Source organism: Notamacropus eugenii, chromosome 4, assembly GCF_028372415.1.
Source record: "Notamacropus eugenii isolate mMacEug1 chromosome 4, mMacEug1.pri_v2, whole genome shotgun sequence".
NCBI classification, from domain to species: Eukaryota; Metazoa; Chordata; class Mammalia; order Diprotodontia; family Macropodidae; genus Notamacropus; species Notamacropus eugenii.
In genome coordinates this window covers 465,393,100-465,417,923 of record NC_092875.1, presented here as the reverse complement: position 1 = coordinate 465,417,923, position 24,824 = coordinate 465,393,100, and the positions used below count along the sequence as shown (strand labels likewise).

At 40.9% G+C, this 24,824-nt stretch overlaps 1 protein-coding gene across 1 annotated transcript in view; it reads right to left on the bottom strand.

Annotated features, from left to right (window-relative positions):
- TNPO1 (transportin 1) overlaps window positions 1-22,135 on the bottom strand; it is a 67,447-nt gene extending 45,312 nt beyond the window's left edge. The window contains exons 1-7 of the mRNA XM_072606315.1: window positions 21,978-22,135; window positions 21,734-21,847; window positions 19,667-19,742; window positions 16,139-16,288; window positions 7,717-7,823; window positions 6,286-6,419; window positions 2,926-3,007 (exon numbers count right to left, since the gene is read on the bottom strand). Coding sequence (XP_072462416.1) covers window positions 2,926-3,007; window positions 6,286-6,419; window positions 7,717-7,823; window positions 16,139-16,288; window positions 19,667-19,742; window positions 21,734-21,838 — 654 coding nt within the window. The 5' untranslated portion in view covers window positions 21,839-21,847; window positions 21,978-22,135. The remainder of the gene's footprint in view (window positions 1-2,925; window positions 3,008-6,285; window positions 6,420-7,716; window positions 7,824-16,138; window positions 16,289-19,666; window positions 19,743-21,733; window positions 21,848-21,977) is intronic.
- Between the last annotated feature and the right edge of the window lie 2,689 nt (window positions 22,136-24,824).

Sequence of the window (24,824 nt, the reverse complement as noted above, 5' to 3'; positions counted from 1 at the left end):
GAGCAGCATGTTCAGAGCTCTAACTAAGATAACTCTGGAGGTTCTGGAGAAGACACCGAAGAGGAGACAGTAGAAGCTAAGATACCCAATTAAAGAGTCTTTTAAACATCCACAGCATGGCACCTAAGAGTCAAAGAGGAATGACTGGCTATGCCCATATGGCCAAGCTAAAGTAAGGTTGTTTCTTTTTGAATTTAAATAATTGCTGAACGGTTACTTTTAGTGGCAAAGGTGGTAATGAACCTATCATTCTTATAGTGGTAAGAAGGCTAGACCAAAGAATTATTTACAATATCAAGAAAACTAGATAAAACACCTACAAATAAAAAGCCTTACATTCCACCCCATCCTCTTTGAACGAAACAGCTTTTCACACATATAACTTTCTCATGCTCTTAGGAATTAAGGTAATATGCCAACAATATAGACTTAAAAAAAAAAAAAAGGAATGTTGTTCTGTTCTCACAATAAGTTCATTACTAAATCTTATAACTTTGGGGGAGGGGCAAGGGGGAGTCTTAACCTCTTGCCATCTTATTCCTGCTGTTATTGTCCACCTGGTTTCCTTTAATGAGGCTGCGAGGTGGCACAGTAGATAGAATGCCAAGCCTGGACTCTGAAAGACCTGAGTTCAAATCTGCCTTCAGATACTTACTAGCTGTGAGACCTTGGGTAAGTCACTTAGTCCCTGCTTGTCCCAGTTTCCTCATCTCTAAGAGGGAGATAACAACATCTGTCATGCAGAGGGGTTGTGAAAATCAAGTGAGATAATAACTGTAAAGTGCTTACACAGTGCTTGGCATTAGTGCTTGGTACAGAGTAAGTCATGGTTAAGTACTTTGTAAATGTTAACTATGACTACAACTACTGCTACTACATGTATTAGGGTTCATTTGCAGTAACTATTATTTTTTTATGATCAACATTTTCACAGATTCAACGCATATATGCACTTAAAAATCTCGGACATAATAAGAGCCTAAAGTTAAAATAACAAGGTTAAAAAATTTTAACTTATGCATATACACTGATATCCACATACATGTATTTCTCTAATATTCATCGATTGTGATATGTATATCACATGTTCTTGGTTTGCTCATTTAAGAAATCAGGTTATAAAATTCAGAGAATTAGACAGCAGACACCAGATGCTGTCATGTGACTTCAACATAACAGTCTGCTCAGATGGTGGAAATATGAAAACAACAATAACTCCCCCCAACAAAACCCAGAAAGTAGCACTGAGAAGATTTAGAAAAGTGGAGAGTTAGGCCAGGCCAACTAAAGGATAGTATTTAAGATTTACCTTCTAAGTACTTAATAGCTAAGATTAAGCTGAATAATGTAAAGCTAAAATGATAGAGGAGGGGAGGCAGAGAGAATGAAGCATGTAAGTATTTGGGATAAACACAGCAAATGATTAGGAATTGAGCTTTACCACAGTGAATGTTCTACTTTTTATCTTATTCCCTTACTATGACACGGTATGGAAAGTCTGTATTTGTAAAGTCAGTTTAGCTAGCTTGGTTGATTTAAATCATTTTCCTTATGACAGACATTAGTTAATAAGTATATCTGGAGTATACTTTTCTGGATTTTTAAAAAAGTTTTTCTACGGCAGCTGCTACAACCTTCAAAGCCTGCTGACTACACCAAGTAAGTGCTGCTATTTACTTCCATGGCAGCCGCCAAAAATGCCGGGAGAACACTAAGGTAACTAAGGGTCAGTAGGTGGCACAGTGGGATGTGTGGAAGAACCATCTTCTCGAGTTCAAATCTGATCTGAGACACCTGCTCTGCTAAGTCACTGGAAAAGTGACTGGAAAAGGAAATGGAAACCACTTCAGTTACCTCTGCCAAGGAAACCCCAAACAGGCTCACAAAAGAGCCGGACACTAAACAGCAAAGAAAACGAATACTGTAGCTCGAGCACCTCAACCCAAAAGTGGGGCAGGAACCCCTAAGAACTGCCGTAGTTCCTTAGACCCAAGCTATCCTGCCCTGCTACTCAATATTTAAAAAAAAACCAACCACCTACTTTCTAGCTTCAACATGCTCAGATTCAATGATCGGAACAACCAAAGTGGTTATTCTTTCTGTGAATATTAACAAAAGTCAAAAAATTAGTCTCTTATCTAATATCTATGAGATAAACGAAATAAATGGATTTAATAGTGTGAAGTAAATATAGGAGCCTTTGATGAAAGGATGGGAACTTTAGAATTGGTTTACAAAAGGCACAAGTAGGACAGCACACAGATCCCGCACCGTATTTCCACTTTTCATATTTAGCATAGTATTTAATTTATCATGTCAAATATTTCTCTAAATTTTACCAGAAAGTCATTTTTTCTTTAAATGTCACCTCTACAGTATTTCCTCCTCCCCACTTCCACCTGATGCATAATTAATTTTAAAATGGATATCAATGGAAAAATTGGATTCCCTGGCCCAAATTATTATTCCTTTAATTCTGAGTCTATAGTTCCTATTAAAAATAATCTATATGCAAGAAATTGGGGATAGAGGTGGGTAAAGGAGGGGATCATAACAATTTCTATGAGCAACCTCAGGCATGTATATGAAGCAGAAAAAGATTTAATTAGCCATATTACGTATTTCTAAAAATACATGATACTTTTATTCGTAATATTTTAAGACAAATGTCCAAATTCTAATCTACCATACGTAGCATATCTACAAGTTTAGTGAAGTTATCAAGAAATGGGTTATACAATGCTAGTTGTTAAATTTTTAAACAATGTTTAAACATTTCCTGATTTTAACTGCTGCAAAGAAAACGTGAAAATATTTAGAACTAAATAATCGATATGGTTTGTGCACAATTATAAAGAAACAATACTAAATCCATCCAGTATTACCATGCACACACTTTAAAAACAACAACAAAAAAGAGCTTACCTCAATAAAAGAATCAATGTGCAACATCAGAGCTTGGGTTCTACTGATGATAAACTGGTTGACACATGCAACAGCATGAGACCTAGAAGGATAACGTAGAAGTTTAGAAACATAGATATGATTTTGGTTTTCAGACGTACGAGAAATGAAAATAATATTAGAGTCAAATACCGCATTTTAATAAACTGTCCTATCTCACCAACCAATAATGTTTTTTGGATCTCTAAAGCCATCAAAGAACTTGTAGTTTAAAAAAAGAATCCTTTCTGATTCACGACTGGTTTTTTAAAAAAAACATCAAGCAAAAATTGTAGTTCATTTCTTACACTTTGTTTTTTAAACGGCAGAGAACACAAAAGTTAATCAGAGATCACTGATGAGCAAAAAGGATCCTGATTATATCACAGAAATTTCTGAGCTGTAAAAGACCAATCCTTTCATTTTTCAGATGAGGAAACTCAGTTCAGAAACTTTAAGTCATCTACCCAAGGAGACAGGGGCTAAGCTGGAACATTCCTTCCAATTCCTACTCACATTCTTTCTATAAAGGTCTAATTGTAACATTTCTTTCTAATAATTTCAAGTAACATCAGAGTTGTCCAAAATGCCCACAAGACTGTAAGTAGCTAAAATGCCTTGAGTTTGGAGGAATAACTCCAGGATCTAACTCTAACATCATGTTGCTTTTTTGCTAAGGTTCTACTTTTTAAAATGGTCCACTGATAATTGTACCTTGTCCCCTCAAAAAAGCAGGACGTGGGAGAAAAAGTACACTTTTCACTAGCATTTATTAAAAGCACTTATAAAAGAAAGCCTGACATTTGTAAGTGCAATTAAAAACATAGGGATGAAGTGAAATCACAAAGCAAACAGCTATCACGAACAGCTAATTCGTATTGTCACTGGCCCACAGAAACACCGTTTACAACCAACACTTTTAATATTGTGCGTTTTTGTTGTAAATAGCAGTAAGGACTGCGACCAACATTGAGGGTATGGTCAAATTTTTCCCCTTTCAAAAATACTTATCTATATGGCTAAACAACCTAGTCATACTTGTAGTTAAAATTTAAAAATCATAAGAACTTTAAATCTCTGCAATACTGTTTCAAAAATACAGTAAACATTGTTTTCTTGCAATTTACTAGCTGCATGATGTCATTCCTGACCTTCCTGGCTTTTTGGTGTCCAGCAACGATGGATCTAAGATTATACATTAAAGGGTGGACAGATGGGGGGGAAAGAGACGATACTTCTCATACAACAGTGAAATGCAATCTGTATGTATAAACGGTTTAGGAAGTAACACAGCAAGGAAAGTAGGGCACTATGAATTTAATAGTTTAACGTAACTTTCAATAATCACTTCTTTCTCTACCAAAATTCAACGTCTTTGTAAGCTGCAGTTCAAAATAATGCCATTAGCGAGCAATTTTAGTCCCAATAAGCACTTGTTTCTATCACATTTGTATTACACTGTTGTATAAAAAATTAGAAATGAGTCCTTGAACTACTTCTAATTGCTAAGACATGATAAACACAGAGAAATCAAGATAATTGAAGCGACAAAACATAGGTATATAATGCTCTATTTATCCTGTAGCCAGATACTGGTAATCTCAATCTTAGGAAAAAAGCTGTGATTCCTAAAATATCTTTTTGAAAAAAGCCATGGAATCACTGCCATAACATGGAACAACACTAATTCACTTTATTACATGGATGGTACTCTGAAGCCTCCACAGTCTTAGCAACAGACCTGGCTACTCAGTTTCCTAAAGGCACAACCAATTAAAAGGAGCACAGCTACCGCTTCTCACAGAAGTGGCAGCTATGTGGGAAAAAGCAGACAAAAACCTCTATGACCAGCTCTAAGAAATAAAATAGAGCAGGCCTTTTGGACTATTTGGTGTAGGGGTAAATGAAGCTAAACATTTCTATGAGCTCTCAGGAGATCACTGTGTTATGGTGTAGCATAATGACTGATGATCATAAAGATGACCTTGATCGAATATGTAAAGGTTAAGTTATATTCAGTACACATCAGCTTTATTAATTGAAGATGTGTTCTGACACTTCATAATTAGAACCTGGTTTAACAACAGGAGGCATCTGAGAGCATGAGCTTATATAGTTATGGCAAACACACACAACATTAAGCTTTAATAGCTTAAAACTGAACTAAGACTTTTAGAACAGAGACATACAGATATAACTATAACTATACAGATATAACTATACAGGTACACATACAAAGAGTTATATAAAATCCCCACTCACTCCCTAGCATGCTTCCAAATATTTACAGATAAAACACCTTTTCTTTTAAAAGCAGATGTAAAAAGCTTCAAATACAAAGAATTGGTTAAGAAAACACTTCAGTATGATTTGAGTTTCAGCTAAAGATTAACTTATCAATCAGCAATTAAATTGTGTAAGTAGATTCTTTCCAGTTTCCAACAAGAGGGAAGAACTAGAGAGAAGAGGAGAGAACTAGATGAATTTAAAAGAGTGCTGGGAGAGGGAAAACAAAAAAGATGGTAGAGACTGAGATGACAAACTAGTAACATTTTTATGGTGTTTTTTTTTCTTTTAAAAGACTCATAACAAAATTTTGGTTTGATGTCTCACTGTACCTTGTTAAGAAAGCATAAGTGTTGTACACAGCAACAAACACAGTGTTCAAGGAATTTTTCTGGTAGACTTAGTCCTTTACAGCAATGCAAGGACCTAAAAAATTCCCAATGGACTTTTGAGGCAAGTCACCTTTCACATCCAGAGAAAGAACTATGGAACTGGATAGCAGAATGAAGCAGACTATTTTCTTTTGTGTTTTGTTTTGTTTTGTGGTTTCTCCCATTCATTTTAATTCTTCTATTTAACATGACTATAGTGAAATTGTATTTAATAGGAATGTTATGCGTAGAACCTACATAAAATTGCAAACCATCTCAGGGAGGGAGTGGAGGAAAAAATCTAAGATATACAGAAGTGATTATAGAACATTGAAAACAAATAAATATTTAAAAAATTAAATTAAATTAAAAAAAAACAAGGCATAAGTGCAGGAAAGGTAGAGACAGGGAGAGAATTTCAAAGTAGGAAAAAAAATTTTAAATCCTGTGGTAAAAGGGTAGAAAGATTTTTTCAAAATAGTTTTCCATTAACCTAGATAAAAATTTTGAAAACTTTTGGCACCGAAAGGGTGTTAAATTTCCAGTATCTGGAGAATTCATTTACGTGGAATAATTCACTTGCCTAGGAGATATAAACATTTAAGTAAGAAAAAGGTAGTAGTGATCAGTTCTAATAAAACTTAAATAAATTTTCTTCAAACTTCAATACTGTATTTCGATATACCTGATTTTGGGACTACTATGCTTGAAGAACTGTAAAAATTTAGGAATCATGATGTTAAGTGGACGGTCTAATACATCACTATCTAAAATTTCAGCAGAATCTTCACATATTTTCTGAAGGGCTCCAAACGCTCCCTGCAAAAGACACAAATTCAAATATTAAAACGTTAAAACTACATTTTAGAATGAAACTGATGTACAGTTAAAAACTGTTACTTTGACACTGTTCATATCTTCAAGGGTAATAATCATATTCTCTTCTTGTATACCCTAAAAGGGAGGAATCTCAAAGTATTTATGGATTTTTAAGGTTACCAAAATAAAAAAATGTTCAATCTACCTTTTCAATCTTCATTTTTTTAAAAATAAGATTAGTAAAACAGTAAGGGAAAAAAAATCTCATTTTATTAGTAACAAAGTATTTAAGGTTTAAGAAAAATTAAAGTAACTTTCAGGTTGAATTAAATACATAGCAGCCATTATAAACACAATAATCTAGAAACTTTAAAAAGTTTCTACCTACTTTAAAAACTTTCTACCTACTACACAAAGTCGTTTGTATTTCATAATTCACACATAACATTTCTAGTTCTGAGTGGAATATTTAAATCATCTATGATACATGTATTTACATTTCCAAAAGACTACCCTTAAATTTCTTTTTCTTTATAAGAAATATCACTTTTTCTTTATATGCTTAGTCTGCAGGTTCAGCTTATTTCCAAAAGTATTATTAAATGTTTCCACTAAATTAGTCTGCTGTATAAAAGAAACAATTTGGTTTATAGATCTCTTCTGGCAGATTTGGGAATGCTAAGTGAATCTGGCTCAGGAAATAAATGACTCCTGAGAAAAATGTCTCTATTTTTTCAGATCATAAAATGTTATCAAGATATTAATAAACAGATTTTAAATATTTCTACCCAGAACATTTGCCACATCTGAAAGACAGCAAAGCATATCCCCTAGGATACCCTATGGCAAGTTGAAGGAGGATGGGAAGGTGTTGAAGAGGGTTGTATATAGGTGTAGACACTTGTGGTTAAAATTTTTTTACAGCTCTGTAAAACTTTCTACTTTTCATCCTAATCTAAAAAAATTACATAAGCTAACATTCAAACTAAAATTAATGTTGTTGTATTTTGTTCTTGTATTTTGTACAATTTTAGACAACAGATATAAAAAGAATGAATTCATATCTCAAGTAGAATAAAATGCTTTTGGTACAAGTACATTTCAATTCTGTTTAAAGAAAATATTCAAAAGAAATGAAAAACCAAAAAACTAACTTCAGATTTTAAAGTGGAAGAAATATTTTTAAAACAAATTTCAAAAATGAATAGTAAAGTATAACTTGAAAGCATACTGACAGACCTAACAACTTGTTTGACAATTGAAAAAAAAAGTCCAAATGTCATGTAAGCATCCTTACCTCACATGTATTATAATCTTCAGAATCCAACAAGCTACAGAGCTTTGGCAAGAGCTCAGGCCAGTTCTGTAATTCCCCCTTAGAGGCAATGGTTGTAATCAGAATACCTTGGAAAGAAAAAACAAATTTCATTTTAGAAAAAGAAAATTTTCAGAGATAGGATTAAATTACAAGTTCCTTCCCTTAACACACATGGTAGCATGTGTACATGTGCAAGCATGCACACACATGCACAGGCTCTTGTGAGTGCACACGTGCACACACCCACAAACCTGTCCTATATACAAATGACAAACTAAAAGGTACCATATTAATGCTTGAAAGGAGAAAATGACAGGAAAAATGAACTTCTGCCGAGGTATATTTACTCCTTAAGTATCTTCATTCTGTCACTAATCAAGTTATTATTTGTCAGGTAAAAAGCCCCAAAGCATGCTACGTGACACCTGGAGCAACAGAACTAGCAGTAGAGAGTACGGGCCTTCTCTTTCCCAGTGCCCACAGCACTTGAGTGACCAATGTTTTATAGAAGTGGGATCAGCTAAGCACTCTTTTCCTTCGAAAGACATTCCTACTTCCAGAAGGAAAGAAAAAAAAGCATGTGCCCATGCCTCCAAATATTAACAGCTTACATTCAGGTAACACTTTAAAGATCTCTCATCTGATCCTCCCAAGTTTACTACAGTGTGATGTAACACACATTATCTCTTTTCAGGAAAATTCCAAACAAAAAACATCTCAAACAAGTTCAGAAAAGTTAAATGTCTTGACCCCAAACCACACAGCTGCTAAAGAGGCAGCTTTCACCCACGGCCACACCAGACCCTCTAAGACCAGCTCCTTCCAGTGTATCACTCCCTCTGTGGCTGGCAGCTGAAGGACCATTTCAGTGCTATTCAAAATGTAAAACTTACAAAAGACACATTTCATTAACAAGCTTATCTTCTATCATCGCCCTGATTGGTTTATCAATGAGGTGAAGTCATATTCCTTCAAGTCCTCTAATTCTACTTTATCAGGTTGAAATTATATGTCCAGAATCTCTTCCACTCCCCCCACCCCCAAAGGATTCACAGGAAAAAGAATGTGAAAGGAGAAGAGTTTGCCAGTGCAGTTTATTCCACTCTTGCTGCACACTCCTCTCAAAATCCTTCATAAGTAACAAGCACAACGTGCCCGTTACGGTGACTTATCTTACCAGGAGTGACTAGAGCACAACTTTCATTTTCATGTTGGGGAATGTCATTAACTTTTGATCTCCCTCATCATCGAAGGGAGTGAAAACAAGCAAATATCTGCTGAAGTGAAATGCAACTTGCCATAAAAACAACTGGATTAACAGGAATTCATACAAAGTAAGCAGATTTTTGCTGCGTTGTTAATGTTAGGATTGGTCTTTCCTCCTAAATGGAATTCTAAAAAGAAGTTAATCAGGCTTCTCCTGTAGCTGCTGTTATGGCGTTTGTGTTCCTGAATGCCTATGTCATGATCCACTCCTTTTTGGTAGCAGAAGATTATTTTTGGTACTAAATATTTATTATGGAGTAATAAAACAAAATGGTCACATCAACAGAAGTGCTCTAGCCCCATGGGGCCCTAAACAGGGTGGGGTCAGACTATTTTATAAATTCATAAAACCATTACATACTCTGCCACAATTTTTGATTTTACTTTCTTCGGATGATCAGTTCGTAAATGATTCCTAATTTTTTTTTTAAGTTGATAAAAAAGAAAACAGAAAGACCCTTGCACAAAAGGCAGCACAGTATACCAATAAGAATGCTAAAACCTAGAATGCCTGAAAGAGCTGGGTTCAGATCCCAGCTTCTGAATATGCTCAGACACGTCTATCAATCTTCCCATCTCTCAAACGATGGAGTTGCACTATATTATGCGTGAGCTCCCTTCTTGCTCTCAATCTATGATCTAGTAAATGGCACTTCCCATTGTGAAACCGCATGGTTTCCTATTTTATGAACATTTAAGGACCCAAATATTTACTGTCTCTTTTTGGGCTTTTCATCTTCTTAACTTGATGTCTAAAGTCAAAAGCTCTTAACATGTATAACATTCTCTCTTCATAGGTCTACTATCTACACAGAAGATTCTTCTAAAATAACAGCAAGATAAAATAACTTAATAAGCTCCTTAAAGTCAGCCTGACATAACAGCACAGAGCACTAAGTTCTAAGCCTTTGGTATCTTTATTAAAGAAGGGAAAGTGGGAGGAGGAGGCAGTGGCAGCTGGAGATATGAAGCATAATATACAATAAAGACCATGTAACAATTATCAATGACCTGGAACCCTGAAACTCCTTAACATGCAAACAACACCCCAATGAAGAAAGATGACAGACCTTAGGGCTAGTCCATATTTCAAATTTAAATAACATTAACCTAGGGATCATCTATGCTAACTTGTATTTCTTTTTAATATTGTCAGATGACTTCCAAAGTTTTTTATTCTTTGATTTTTTGGGGGTATTTTCACTTTTAGATTTGAGAAACTATTTCTTAGTAAATAAATATTTAAGACTAAGGGTTTCTTTATAGACATTTCTTTCAAATATCTATAGAGAAAAATTATTTTAGCAAAGTCCCTGGTGTTAAATGCTTTCCAAAAAAATTTTAGAAGACAAAAGGTAACTTTAAAACCATAGAAAATGACTCAACTTATTTCAAAAAAAGATAATTATGCAAAACTGTGGAGGTGGGGAGAAGAAAGATGGGAATGTCAAAGAAAAATAGAGATGGTCAAAGAAGAACAGGAGTAAGCTTCATTTAGCAAACGAGCACCGAACTTGAAGTCTAAAGAACTGATTCTCAGGTCCAGACTGTAACATTCAATAGCTGTTTGACTAACTACAGCCAAGAAGCTAACTCATAATTTCTGAGCTTCAATTTCTTGATGTGTAAGATGGACAGACACACATTCTACATATACTGAATAGCCTAACGGATTTCAAATAACATATGCAAAATGCCTTGTAACTACACAGTATTAAATCAGTTAAACAATTACTATTATTGGGGGAAAGGGGGAGGGAGAGTAAGAGCTTGCATTAGCTTCATGAATTTCATTCTTACTAGGAAAAACTAGGATAGTAGGAAAGAATGTAAGGATGCATGCATAAGGAAAAAGAGTTGTTTTACAGATGGAAAAGGGCTTTGTAAACCCCAAGAATGGAAGTAGGAACTGCCTTTGGTTTACTTGAGAAATCACTTCATCTTCAATGTAGGTCGGCACCTTCTCCGCAATCTAATAATCTCCGCCAAGAGCAGAGAGAAGGTAAGTGACTTGCTTAAGGTCCCAAAGCCAGCACATCAGAGGCTGAACTTGAAATCAGGCTTTTCTGATGCCAAGGCTCTCTATCCATTATGCCACACTTGCTTCTCTTGAAAAAAAGAATGCCCAACAGATCTTCTTGTGTAAGTTCTAACAGGAGGTATTATACCAAGAATCATCCCTGGAGTAGTGGATAAAGTGCTGGGAATTCCAGGTTCAGAGCCCGGTTCACACTCATAACTAACTATGTGACTTTGAGCAAATTATTCAACCTTTCCGAGGCTGTTTTCTCATCTGTAAAACGGAAATGATAGGAACATCTACATCACAGGGTAATTCTGAGTGTCAAATAAGAAAATAAGTTTGCAAAGGTTTTTTACCCTCTGCAAACCCTAAAACATGATACAAATCAATGAAGACTATCCCTGCCCTTCTTGCAGTGACAAATAAAATAGAATTTTTTGACTGAGACCCTGTGGACCATAGCATGCCAACACTGTTCATGGGGTATCTTGGCAAGGATACTGGAGAGGCCTGCCATTCTTTCTCCAGGGGGATTAAGACAAACAGAGGTCACATGACTTGTTCATGGTGACACAGCTATTGAGTGTCTGAGGCCAGATCTGAACTCAAGTCTTCCTGAATCGAGGCCTAGTGCTGTGTCTACTGGGCCACCTAGCTGCCTCCTAATATGTATTAGAGAGAAGACAAATTGATTATCTGAAATGTACTTCCCCCACCCCCCAAAAAAGGCGCTCCTATCTCATTTGGAGAGGCCCCCCATTATCTAAGATCAGAAGTGCATATATCCACAATACAAGAATGAATCTCTTACATTTTAAAGTATAAAAAACTGTATTTTAATAATGTAAAATCCATTCTTAGCTGTCAGTCCCCTTACCCCCAACCTAGATCCTTTGCCCCATCTCACATGAAAAAATGGGCCTTCTCTTGATGACAACCTCTTCTTGCTGACCTGATCTCATCCTGTCCTATCTTCTTACCCTCACTCTCCCCATCTATTGACTCCTTAGCTGCTAATCACAAATATGCCCAGTATTTCCCCCATCTTAAAAAAACCCTTTACTCAATTTGATTATAGCTGCCAACTATCATCCTAAAAATCTCCCTTCCCCTTTGTGGCGAAAATCTGTTTTAAAACCATTTATATTTGGTGCCTCCACTTCCCTTCTTGTTGTCTTCTAAACTCTCTGTAATCTGACTTCTGATCTCATTGTTTAACTCAAACAACTCTGCCAAATTACCTCTTCATAGGCCAAATCTAATGGTGGTGGCTCAATTCTTATCCTTGATGACTGTTCTAAATCCTCATCCTTTGTGACTTCAGTCTCTTTTTAACCTTTGCCAGCATAGATCACCTTTTTCTCCTGGACTTTGGGTTGACTGTGGTCTTCATCAGTAGCTAGGTGGCACAGTGGATAGATAAGAGTGCCAGACTGGAAGTCAGGAAGACATGAGTTCAAATCTGACGTCAGACACATGGCTAGCTGTGAGACCCTGGGCAAGTCACTTAATTTTTATCTTCCTCATACTTAATCTCACATATTTAACATTTATATAATTTCTACTGTATATCAGGCACTGTGCTGAGTGCTTTACAAATATTATCTCATTTAACCTCCACAACAACCCCAGAAGGTAGCTGCTACTACTCCTATTTTTTACAGATGAAGAAAATAGAGGTTAAGTGACTTGCCCAAGGTCACACAGCTAGTAAACTGCCTGAGGGTGAATTTGAACTCAGGCTTTCCTGACTGCAGGCCTAGCATTCCAAAATGTTATGCAATCTTTAAAACACTCTAGAGGCCTTTCCTTCTCAAACTTTCCTAGGAAAATTGAGGTCATTCACTACTAACGACACTTTGCTCCCCCTTCTCCCGTATTTTACATCTCAAAACCCCTACATCACCTACAATTTCCTATACTTTTACTCTAGCATCTTTTTCAATTCCCTCCTACACATGCCCTGTTCCCATCTCCTCAGTTCATTCCTTCTAAATTTCTGTTTCTCCCAACCTAAAACCTCCTTTCTCTGCAGGTTATGAATAAACTTCTAATCAAGTTCACTTGACCCAACCCATCCCTCAAGTTAACTTCAATATCTCTCTTCCCATTTTGGCCATTAAAGTCCAGACTCCTATAAAAAACTTTCTCCACAGTCAATGGTTGTACTTTTCCTTTTGCTCATTCTTCGCTATCTGGCTTCAACGTTCATCACTCAAATGAAGCTCTCTCCAAGGATACCGATGATTTCTTAATTGCTAAATCTGAATGTCACTTCTCAGTCTGTATCTTTCTTGACCTCTACAACATCTGACACACTGTTGACCATTCTCTCTCCCTGGATTTTTGAAACATGAATTTCTCCTGGATATCCTCCTACCTATATGACCCACCCCCCACCTTCTCAGACTTGCTGGATCATAATCCATGTTCTGACCCCTATATATGTACTCTGTGGTTCTCTCCTGAGCCCTTGTTTCTTAACTCTCTAAAGCCTCACTTGGTGATTTCATCATGGATTCCACTACAATCTCTATGTAAATCATTTCCTGGGTCTAGAACACAGCCCTAGTACCTCTCTCTTAAGCACCAGATCCCTATCAACAACTGCCCATTGGGCATTTCCAACTGGATGTAATGACAGGTGTCATTTATATAGTCCTTTACGGTTTGCAAAGCTTATTAGTCATAAGCATCGCAAAATCAGGATGTCCGAAACACATATTGTTCTCTCTACACCCCATCCCCACACCTCTTGGTCCTTAACTTCCTCATTTCTGTTGAGGACATTACCTACTAGTCACTCACACTCACAATTTCAGAGCTACCCTGAACTCTAACCTCTCCCTCACTCTTCATTTCCAATCAACAAATCTTCTTGAGTCTACTTTCACAAAAGCCCTAACATGTTCTCTTCCGGTCTAATGGAATTTCTTGCTTTTAGTCTCACCTTCCTCACACTTTCCTACAAACAAGTACTCAACTGACATGCCTGAAGCACAGGGTTGACCCGTATTATACTCAGCTTAAGAAACTCCAGTGACTCCCTCTAGAATAAGACAAACTCTTCAATTTGTCAGTCAGTCTTTCACAATATGGGTCCAATCTATGTTGCCAGATTGCATCCATTTTTGTGCACTTTACATTCCAGACCAACAGGCTTATTTGCTGTTCCTTGCACATTACGTTCCATTTACGGGCCAGAACACAACATCCTCTTCACCTTGGCTTCATAGCTTCCTTCAAAGTTAAGCTAGTGTCACCTACAAGAGGCCCCAGGGGCTAGTCCTCCCTTCCCAAATTTCTTTGTATATATTCTGTATATAAACATCTGTAGGCTTATCAGTAGATAAATCTCCCAATAGAACATAAGCTCCTTTAGAAGAAGGACTTTTTGTCTTTTTACTCCCAAAGCACTTGGCACTTTGACTGGAATTGTCATTTCAGTTGGTCTAGAGAACTCTCAGTAAAGAAACTGCCTTTACTAATGCTGGTCCGTAACTTGGAGAACTAACCACCTAGGGAACGGAGAAGTGACATCACTTGCCCAAGGTCACAAAGCCAGTAAGTGTCAGAGGCAGGACTTGAACCCAGATTTTCCTGATTCAAATCCAGCTCCCTAACCACTCTTCCACACTACATACTTATCACTAGATAAATCATCTGCTGAGCAAGGGATAAATTGCCTGTCACATTAAACACCTGGCAAATATTTATCGAATAAAATGATGAAAAATTAACACTACAACCCACTGGTCAGATATTAGGCCATTATGGTCATTACCCCTTTGTGGACATTGTACAAAAAGATCCATTAAAAGATTGAGCAGGTGAACATATCTCTAGTCTGCCCTCAATGAATTCTGGAAAAAATAATCTCTTTACCTATAATGAGTATGTTCTGCCATAACTGATGTATCCAAGGATAGAAACTTACTACACTTTCCAAAACTCTGGATGAGATAATCTCTTGAAAAGTTATGGGAAGTGAAGAGTTTTGTTTTATTTTTGTAGATTGAGTTCAGTAAGTTCTGTTTGAAGCTTGAACCTGTTATCAGCCAATATGCTAACATTTATTTAGTTTTCCTAAAATATGACAGTGAAAATCAAAAGGATCTTCACATTGCCTTTCCCCAATACCCAGTTGATAGTACAAAATAATCCAGGTCAAAAGGGTTGGTCCTGACCCAATCATATGAAACGGCCTGATTCCTTAGAAGTGACTTGGAAATGAAGATTCTGAAATAGTTCTGACTCATTAGGATTCTCTCCTCTTTAGTGACAAATTGTGTGCAATCCAAACAGGGGCATGGGGAAGCACTTCTGTTTTTTAAAAACAAAAACAAAAACAAAAACAAAACAACCAGTTCAAAGCATAAAATCTGACTGAATGAACAGCTTAATTCTACTTGGATTACATCCAAAACTGCAACTGACTACACTATCAGAATTGTGTTATTTGGACAATTTATTCTGCTTAAATGGTCAATAAGGAATAAAAATCACATATTCCCTTACAATTTGGTTCCAAAGTTAACATTTTAAAGCAAAACTTTTATATAATCATTTTAAGCACTTGAACAATGAAATAATTCATGTCCTCAAAACGTACCAGGCCTTTACTCAGAACAAAAGAAATTCAACATTCACTGACAAAGAAGAGTCCCGTGTCCCCCCACCCCCAAAATGTTTAACACTCATTTTTCTTTAAAAGGTCATTTGGAATCAAGGAAACCTAAAAAGTGTTTAAAATGAAATGGCATCCAATACAGATCTTTCCCCAATCTCCTCTTCCATCTTTTCAACCTGATCAAAAGCCCTCCCCCAAGGCAACCCACTCCCTATTTTGAATAACCACATTCTCTGCCTTCTAGGCACTGCCCCCGAGGAAAATGACATGTCAGGAGCCAAACACAAATGTTAAAGATTACCTAGCTTTCTTGATAGAAGATGGATATTGATAACAGTAACATTACTGAATCTACTGGAAACAATGTAACAGAAAAAAATTTTCCTACTACAAACCTGTCTTTAAAAATGGACAGTAAATGGCCAAACAGTCTCAAAAACTGAACAAGACAGAAGACAAATAAATTCTATATTGTAACTCACCCACAGTGGCTCTGATCAGAGGGGAGGAGTCACCAATATTATTCAGACATTCACTCTTAATAAAATCTGTTACTCCATTTGGGAAGTTGTGAAAATGTGCTTTCACATTATTCTTCAGGATGAGACCACTCAAAGACCTGGTGGGTTCATCTGCAATAAAACAGTCAACACTGCTTTGAACTCTTAAGTACTTTTAAGCAGTTTACGCACCAAATATGTTACAAGAATTTTAATGCTTTTAGAGTTGATTGAAGGGGGAAAAAAGGATCACGGTACATTATCAGTCTTGAATTATGACCAGGACACTGTACCTGAATCTCAAGAGCTAGATCTAACCTTTTGCTTTATGAGAAAAGAAATAAATTTTGTTGTTAGTCCATCTGTATAATAACCATTCTATGAACTGTCACCACCATAACTTTAATGACAATTTGCTCTTAAACCCCACCTCCCACTAAAATGTATCCAAAACTCTGACCAATCTTGTTCATTAAGAACACATGATTAAATACTTTCCTCCTCAGTAAAAGCGCGAGGGGACAATACATATAGAATGTTGGACAAACTGACAAATGTGGCTGTAATATAAAATGGTTAACTTTTTGTCATTCCAAGAGAGGATCGATTCATGATAGAGAGGTCTTAATGACACACAAAAGAGCTAGGAAGTGGTGTTTTTAAAAGCATCAACATTTTAAAAAATAATTCCATACAATTCTTAATTATCTCATAAAGCATATTACATACCTATTAATTTAACTAAATACTTGAGTATCTGTAAATGTAAAGATTTCCTCTATAAAATGCCCATGGTATAGACATTTAGCAAACTGTAAGTTCACCCTCAGCAAAGTTAGTTAAAAAAGTAAAACAAAACAGATATTTGCAAAACCACTCTTTTAAGTTTATAAAAGTCAGAACCTTAGACTGAAACCTACAGTAAATTTTCTAAGCAGTTATACTGGGTGGACAGAACTGTTATTGATAACAACTTGTCTCGGGCTCTATCACATGAAAGATTCATATTCCAAAACCATAGAATTATACCTACACTCTGTTGTTTAGGTCAGCCATGTTTATCACTCATACGTCAACACTGTATAAACAGTAATCCTGGAATAAAATAGCACATGGAAACAAATGCTTCACATACCCTACTAAGGGAGCAGGAAGGAAAACGTCCAGGTTTATCATAGTCCAGTCCTAAACCTATGATTTAATTTAGGCCCCAAATGATCCTTTAAAAGGTAAGATGGATATGGAGAGTTTAATTTCTGAATTACTCTTTTGGGATATTCATTCCCCCATAGTGTCTATTAACAAAATTCCTCAAGATAATTAAGGTCATTTCAATCCCAACCATGACACACACATTTATATTTGATAGATTTCTTATCCTCGCTGTCCCCCATGACTTTCTAAAGCAAACAAGAAACCAATTTTCAAGTTTCTAAGAGCAAAATGTTTAACTTCTTTAGGTGACAATTCATTTCCCAAGACTTTCACGGTTACCTCTTAGCAGTTTCAGCAATCTTACTTTTAATGAAATTTATATTTTTGTGAAGGCTAAAAGACAGAATTCACAAGTCTGCTTAATTATATACAAACTTAATAATATAATTTAACTGATGAGAAAATGTCCTCAACTATTTAGTCAAACTAAACAAGACTGCACAAATTTTGGAAGATTATGATTTCTTGGATAGTCTTTGTCCAGAATATATCAGTTTCCATGGAATGAAATGTTCAACACTACTCATTTTCTATTAAGGAGTCAGAATCATTAATCAATGTTCACTAAATTAAAGACAAGTTGACAACCTAAAAAAAACTGGCTGAACATGTCAGTATTTTAATATATTAATAATTACAATGTATAAATAATTTTAACATCTACAGTACTCTGCTTTGAGATGTTAACACGTCAACTGTAAAATGACTGTATTGAGAAACCATGTGCAATGGAAATAATACTGGATTGGGGGTCAGACTGACTGAGTTGAAATCCCTGACTGCTACTCAGTACTTGATGTGACCTTAGACAAATTTGTTCTCCTGGTCTTTATTTTCCTCAACTAAAAAATTAAGAGACTGGGAGATAGCAGTGTATCTATGTAGATGTAGATTTATGGATCTACAGATTTATATAGAAATATTATCACTATTGACATAATCTGTACAAAATCTGTATCTCAATTTGCTTTGCTGTAAAACGAGGAAAGATAAATACCACTTACCTTACCTACTCAACAGGATTGTTGTGAAAACACTTTAGTAATTGTGAAGGGCTATCTTTGAATACAAGGTAATTAGTACTCGATTGACTCCTATTGTGGGAAAACTACACATTTCATGTTTTCACCATAGAGGTAAGTCTCTAACCCAATTAAACCAAATGTAGTTATCCCACAATAGGAATAAATTTACCAGAACTTCTAAAACACTGTTACATTCCATAGTAGACTATAAAAATTCACTAATTTAGAAGAGGACATGTGAAACTGGCTTTATGTTACTCAAAAGTATATTACATAGCATTTATTCCTATTGACTCAGCAAATACTTGAGTATCAACAATGATAAATTAACAAAAAGATTTTCTTTACAAAAGGCATATGGCATAGGGAAAGGAAAGGGAATACCGTGCTAAGCGCTATGCAAATATGGCATTTCATCCACAAGACCCTGCAAGATAGGTGATTTTAGGATCCCAATTTTACAGTTGAGGAAACGGAGTCAGACAAGTGGTTAGGTGACTTACCCAGGATCTCACACAAAAACAATTAGCATACGACAAGTGTCCGGTTCAGAAGCTGAAGGCCTGTGGAAGGAATTCTTAGCTTCTTAAAGTCTGAGTTTTGGAAGGCTATTAATTCTAGATTTGTTTCTCCCCAAAGACAAGTTTGACACTTTAAAAACTACTTTATACTTGCTGAAATACAAGTTCAGTAAAAATTACCATGTTGTGTGTGACCTATAAAGTGCAAATCAGTATGGCTTTTTACTACACTGAAAATTTTTAATTTGAACTACTTTAGTAACAGAGAAGATCTGGTTATTTCTGGTAACTGTACTAAAGACTATTAGAGATGTAACATTGAGCTTTAAAAGTTTTTTTTTTAAATGTATCCATTCCAATTAGTTTGTGTAAAACGTGCTCTGCTTTGTACTTGACAGTTTGCCTCAACGTTTGTTTACATGCTCCAGAATCTCTAAAATAAATACAAAGCACGGGATTCCCCCCCCCTCCAAAGCCTACTACACTTATGACTAAGGGTTAGGATATTCTAAAATGGAATGGAATTGGCAATACATTTCTCATGTGAAAATCTGCTGAATTTATTACCCCAAACTCCAAACAAGGAAACCTTAACGAAAAATTAAGAGAGGACAACCTGGAAAGCTTAAGGTAAAAAGAAGCCTTTTCAAACTTTTCTCTGTAAAAGCAACAAGAAAAAAAAGCATCATTTACCTTTCAAATTACAATCCATGTTCTTAAAGAAACTTTTGTTAATCATTTCCACTCACCTTCAGATTTTAGTTTTGTAAGAACAAAAATCAGGTAGTTGTTAAAATCAGGATACTGGTTGAGTTGTTCCAGTTTCTAGAACAGATGTAGTTAAGGAAGCTTTTCGAGAGACCCTGAGAGAGCAATTGTGATAACACAACACAACACAACACAAATCCAGCACTGCGAGGTGCTGAGCTTCTGACCCTGCTGCTCCCAACGAGGGGCTCAAGGGATGGCTGAGAACCAGCCCCCAGGGGGTCTGCCCCTGGGCTCCTGCCCGTCTGATCCCGTTGGCCCAATCTCTCCTCTCCAGAGCACAAACACACGCAGCCCCCGCAGCCTCGCGGGGGTCCCCACCTCCCGAGCCTGGTCACCCTGGTCACCCTGATGACTGCAGGCGGCAGCCACATGACGTTCTGCTCACCTTTCCTCGCTCCCGATGCTCCCTCCGCCCCTTTATTCCGCACCTGAACCCCCCTGGAGAGCGAAGCCCCCCTGTGCCAAAGGGTAAAGCCTAGGCAGGACCTCGGCCCTCAGGGGGTCACACAACTGACCAGCAGCAAACAGCGCTGGAGAAGACCCCACGGACGCCAGGACACGCACCAACTCTTCTCCCAAGGCGGATTCCGAACCTTTAACCACTGACAGGCTCCCTTGGGAGGGAACCCAGGGCCGGTTCTGACCGAACCAAGGCCCATCTCAGCACCTCCCGCGGAGCGCCCTGGTTTTCCCGTGCTCACGTCATGGAATCAATAATCCATAATGCTCCAATCTCTTAGAAAACCTCCTCTACCCATGACTTTACCGTAACTCAGAACCAAAGGGCTCCGCTCCGCCCTGAGGGGCGCAGACGGTCTCTAAATGCAGCCTCAGCCCTGCGGTCAGGGGAGGCTGGCCACGCACACTTGACCCCCCGGATAATCAGCGGGAGACACGGGTCCGGACTCCCGCACCGGCTCTCCCTTGTGGAAGTCCCCGTCACGGTCCGCATCGGGCCGCTCCACTACAGGCCGGACCGAGGCGGGATCCGGACGCTGGCCAGCTTCCACAAGGCGCTGTTCCAGGATCCCAGGGGCTGAGCCATGACATCACAGGAGGGGGTGCCCGGCCGTGGGGCGCAGCCGACTGGAGAACGCGGGGGACCCTCCTGCTGCCCGGCGTGCGGCTCCGGGGCGGGGCGGTTTAAACAACCTCTAGATGATGATCCCGCTGACCACCCTGGGGGACGGCCGGCCGCTGCTGACCTCGCGGACCTCTCCCTTTACGGGCTCCCCCCCGGGCGGGGACGGGGGCTGCCGCAGCTTCCCCCATTCACGCCGCTCCCAGGGAAGCCCAGGCCGGGCCCCGCACCTCCCCCCTACACGCGCAGCGCGGGCCGGCCCCGCACCTCCTCCCGCACGGGGCCGGGTGAGCGGGCCCCGCAGCCCGGGCCTGCGCTCGGCCGCCGTCCGCAGCGGGAGAAGCGCGGCTGGCCCGGGCCGGGGCACGGCCGAAGCACACGTTGGAAGGTTCGCTTCCTCTTGCCCCCCCCGCTTCTCCCCGGGGTCGCCAGCCCCGCGGGAGCCAAGGCTTTAAAAAGAAAGCCCCAGCTCGGAGCCAGGAGGCAACAGGTGCTGCGCCGCCCGCCGCGGGTGGGGGAGGCCCGGCGAGTCCCCCGCCCGGCCCGGCCCGGCGGCCCGCGGCCCCCACGAGCCCCGCGCTGGCCCAGGCCGAGCGGGCCCCGCGCCAGGCTCCTCCGCCCGCCCTCCTCCCCGGCCCGGGCCCCGCCGCCCCCCCGTCCTCCCCCCCGGCCGGCCCATTGTGTAGGCCCCGGCCCGCCCGCGGTCCGCCCGGAGCCCCGAGCACATGCGGCCCCGAGGCCGCCGCCCGGCAGGCCGGAAGCCGGCGCCCCTCCGCGAGCCCGGAGCCCGCGGCACGCCTCTCCCCGCGCGCCAAGCCCGGCCGGCGGCAGGGAGCGGGCAGGGCCGGGGCGCAGGCGCCGGGGCCCCCACCCCGCGGGCCAGGCCTCCGGGGGCGACGCGGCGCGGGCGCGGGCCGGTGGGGGAGGGGCGCGGGCCGGGCGGGCCGGGCCGCGCGAAGGATACTTGTTGCACGGTCCTCTGCGTGGACGTGTCCGGGGACTGGGACTCCTTGAGCAGCTGCAGGATCTGCTGGAGCCCCTGCTCGTCCGGCTTCCACTCGTACTCCATCTTGGTTTGCTGCAAAGAAAGCCAGACACAGGAAGCACCGAGCCCACGTTAGCGTTCGGGCACAGGCCCGGGCCCCGCAGCGCCCCCGCCCGCCGCCCGCAGCCCCCCGCCCCCGCCCCCGCCCCCGCCCGCGACCTGCCTGCGCCGCGGGGCGTGGAGCCTTCGGACCGGGAGAGCGAGCCTGGAGATGCCAGCCGCAGGGCCGCCGAGGTCTGCGTGTGCCGCCGCCGTGTGCACCGAGCCGACCAGACTGAGTCACGGCGAATTTGCAATCTGGCCCGGAGAGCCGCCGCGAGGCTCCCTCCGGGTCCTAGTGCCGCCCCGCTTCGTCCTGTGCGCAGCGGAGGGAGGCTGGGGGCGAAGGGGAATGTGTGAGAGTCTGCCCCAAGGGGGTCCGAGAGAAAGGGGTGTCTGCTCGGAGGCTGGGCACGGGCCCCGGGGCAGGCGGAAGAGGGGGGCTCTGACGGGGGGGGGGCCAGCCGCGGACACACGGACACGGACACACACCCCACGGACACGGACACCCACCCACCACACAGACCACGGACACAGACACCACGGACACAGACACCACGGACACACACGGACACGGACACACACACACACACACACACACACACACACACACCATGGACACAGACACCGCACACCACGGACACACACACACACGGACACACCCACCGCGCACACACACCACGGACACGGACACGGACACACACACCACGGACACGGACACCCACCCACCACACAGACCACGGACACAGACACCACAGACACACGGACACGGACACACACAGACACACGGACACACACAGGGACACCCACCCACCACACACACCACGGACACACACACACGGACACACCCACCGCACACACACACCACGGACACGGACACACACACAGTCACACACGGACACACACCCACCACACACACACACACCCCTACAACGTCATTAGCTATAAACATTAAACATTAGGCTCTTCTCCCCAATTTTTCTAAAACCACAACTTCCTACACTAACCTAAGCCCACCCTATGGGGAGATCTCCCACGTGGACTTCTGTCCATGTCTGTGTGTCTGTGTGTGTGTGTGTCCGTGCAGCCTGGCACCCATGAGAATCCACGTTCGCTGTGTCCTCCCAAAACACCGAGGGAGACGCGTCCGGGTTTGGGGTTTTTTACGCTTTGGATGAATGGGGAAACTGAGGCTGGGCGGCTCGCCCCGTGGGGGGCAGGATCACCCCCTGCTGATGTCCTCCCTTGGATTCAGGTGTCACCGCCTCCCGGCGTGTGGACCGGACTGACTGACAGCAGTCCCCACAGTTGAGAACCCAGTGCCCAGTCTAGGGCCACCAAGTTTGGCCCCAAAGAAGGCAGAGGAGAGGAGGCTGCACACTCCTTTGTATGGGGGGAGCTCACTCTTTTAAAAATGATTTAAGGCAGAGATTTCTGGGAAGGAAAGGGCCAAGAGGCTAAGGATGCAGGGGGAGCAGTGGGTGAGGTCAAAACGGGCTGAGAAAGTTTGGTTCCCTCTGATTTGGGGCTCCTTGACTTGGGGAGGGACATGGTCAGACCAGGGCTTCTGGAAAGGTATTGTGACAGCTATGTGAAGGATGAGTTAGGGAAGGAATGACTGGAACCAGGGAGACCAATTAGGAAGATACTGCTGCAGTCCAGACAAGTTGGATGAGGAAATATTGCTAAAAAAATCTATTTTATAAAAAATCAAATTAGATGAGGTCCAGAATGTAGTTGGCATAGAACATAGCAAATCCATGGAGTCTGGGGACTTGGTGTGACCTTGAGCAAGTCACCACCCTTCTGGACCTTACTTTGCTCATCTATAAAATGAAGATGGTTGCACCTGCCAGTCATAGTTGGGGATACAGGATGTATATGTTATCTCAATGGTATTGAGACACAAGGATAATACAATCCTTCTACCAACGTTGGTTGGTACCTTCTCTGCAAATTAGAGTCTTAGAGAGTTGCCTAGAGCACTGAGATTCACTCAACCAGTAGGGGACTGAGATAAGCCTTGGACCCAGGTCTTACAGTTTTCAGTGACCAGTTCTATAGCCATTGGGCCGGGTTGGAATGCTTAAAGTAATAGCTAAAAGTCTTATGACTTAAAGACAGAATTCTTTCCCTGTTGGGGGTTAAAAAAAAAAGCAAACCCAACCCAGGACAAACTTTAATTTGACTATACAGTTCCCTCTGGATGTCATCCTTTTTTTCATGCCAAAAGGCAGCCCTGACTTCTACTGATTCACCCACCTTCTTCATTCACTCTCCTTTATTACCTAGCTATGTGGCCTTTGCCCTTACTAGTGAAACTCATCTCGCTAAGGTTATCAATAACTTCCTTATCACCAAACTCAGTGGCTACTTCTTTGTCATCCTTTCACACTGCATGTCGCTCTTGACTTGTCATCCACAGACTTCCATGATGTTACATATTCTGTCTCTCTTTCCACCTCTTTGGTTGGTTTCTCTTCCTTCATCCACACCTCTCCATGCCCCATAAATGTGACCATTTGACAAGGTTCATTCCTTACCCCTCCTTTTCCTGCTCTTTTTCTACATTTTCTTCCTTGAAGATCACAAGTACTTCAAGTATCCTCTTTCTAAAGATCACCACACCAAACCCATCATCTTTAGTCCTGGCCTTTCTACTAAGCTCTAGTAAGAAGCTTGGGCAGCTAGGTGGTGCAGTGGATAGAGCACCAGTGCAGGAGTCAGGAGGACCTGAGTTCAAATCTCACCTCAAACACGACACTCACTAGCTGTGCGACCTTGGGCAAGTCACTTAACCCCAATTGCCTCATCCTGGGTCATCTCCAGTCATCCTGATGAATATCTGGTCACTGGATTCAGATGGCTCTGGAGGAGAAGTGAGGCTGGTGACCTGCACAGTCCTCCCTCACTCAAAACAAAGTCAAGTGCAAGTCATGTCATCATTTCTCTGATGGCAAGGTCTTCTTCG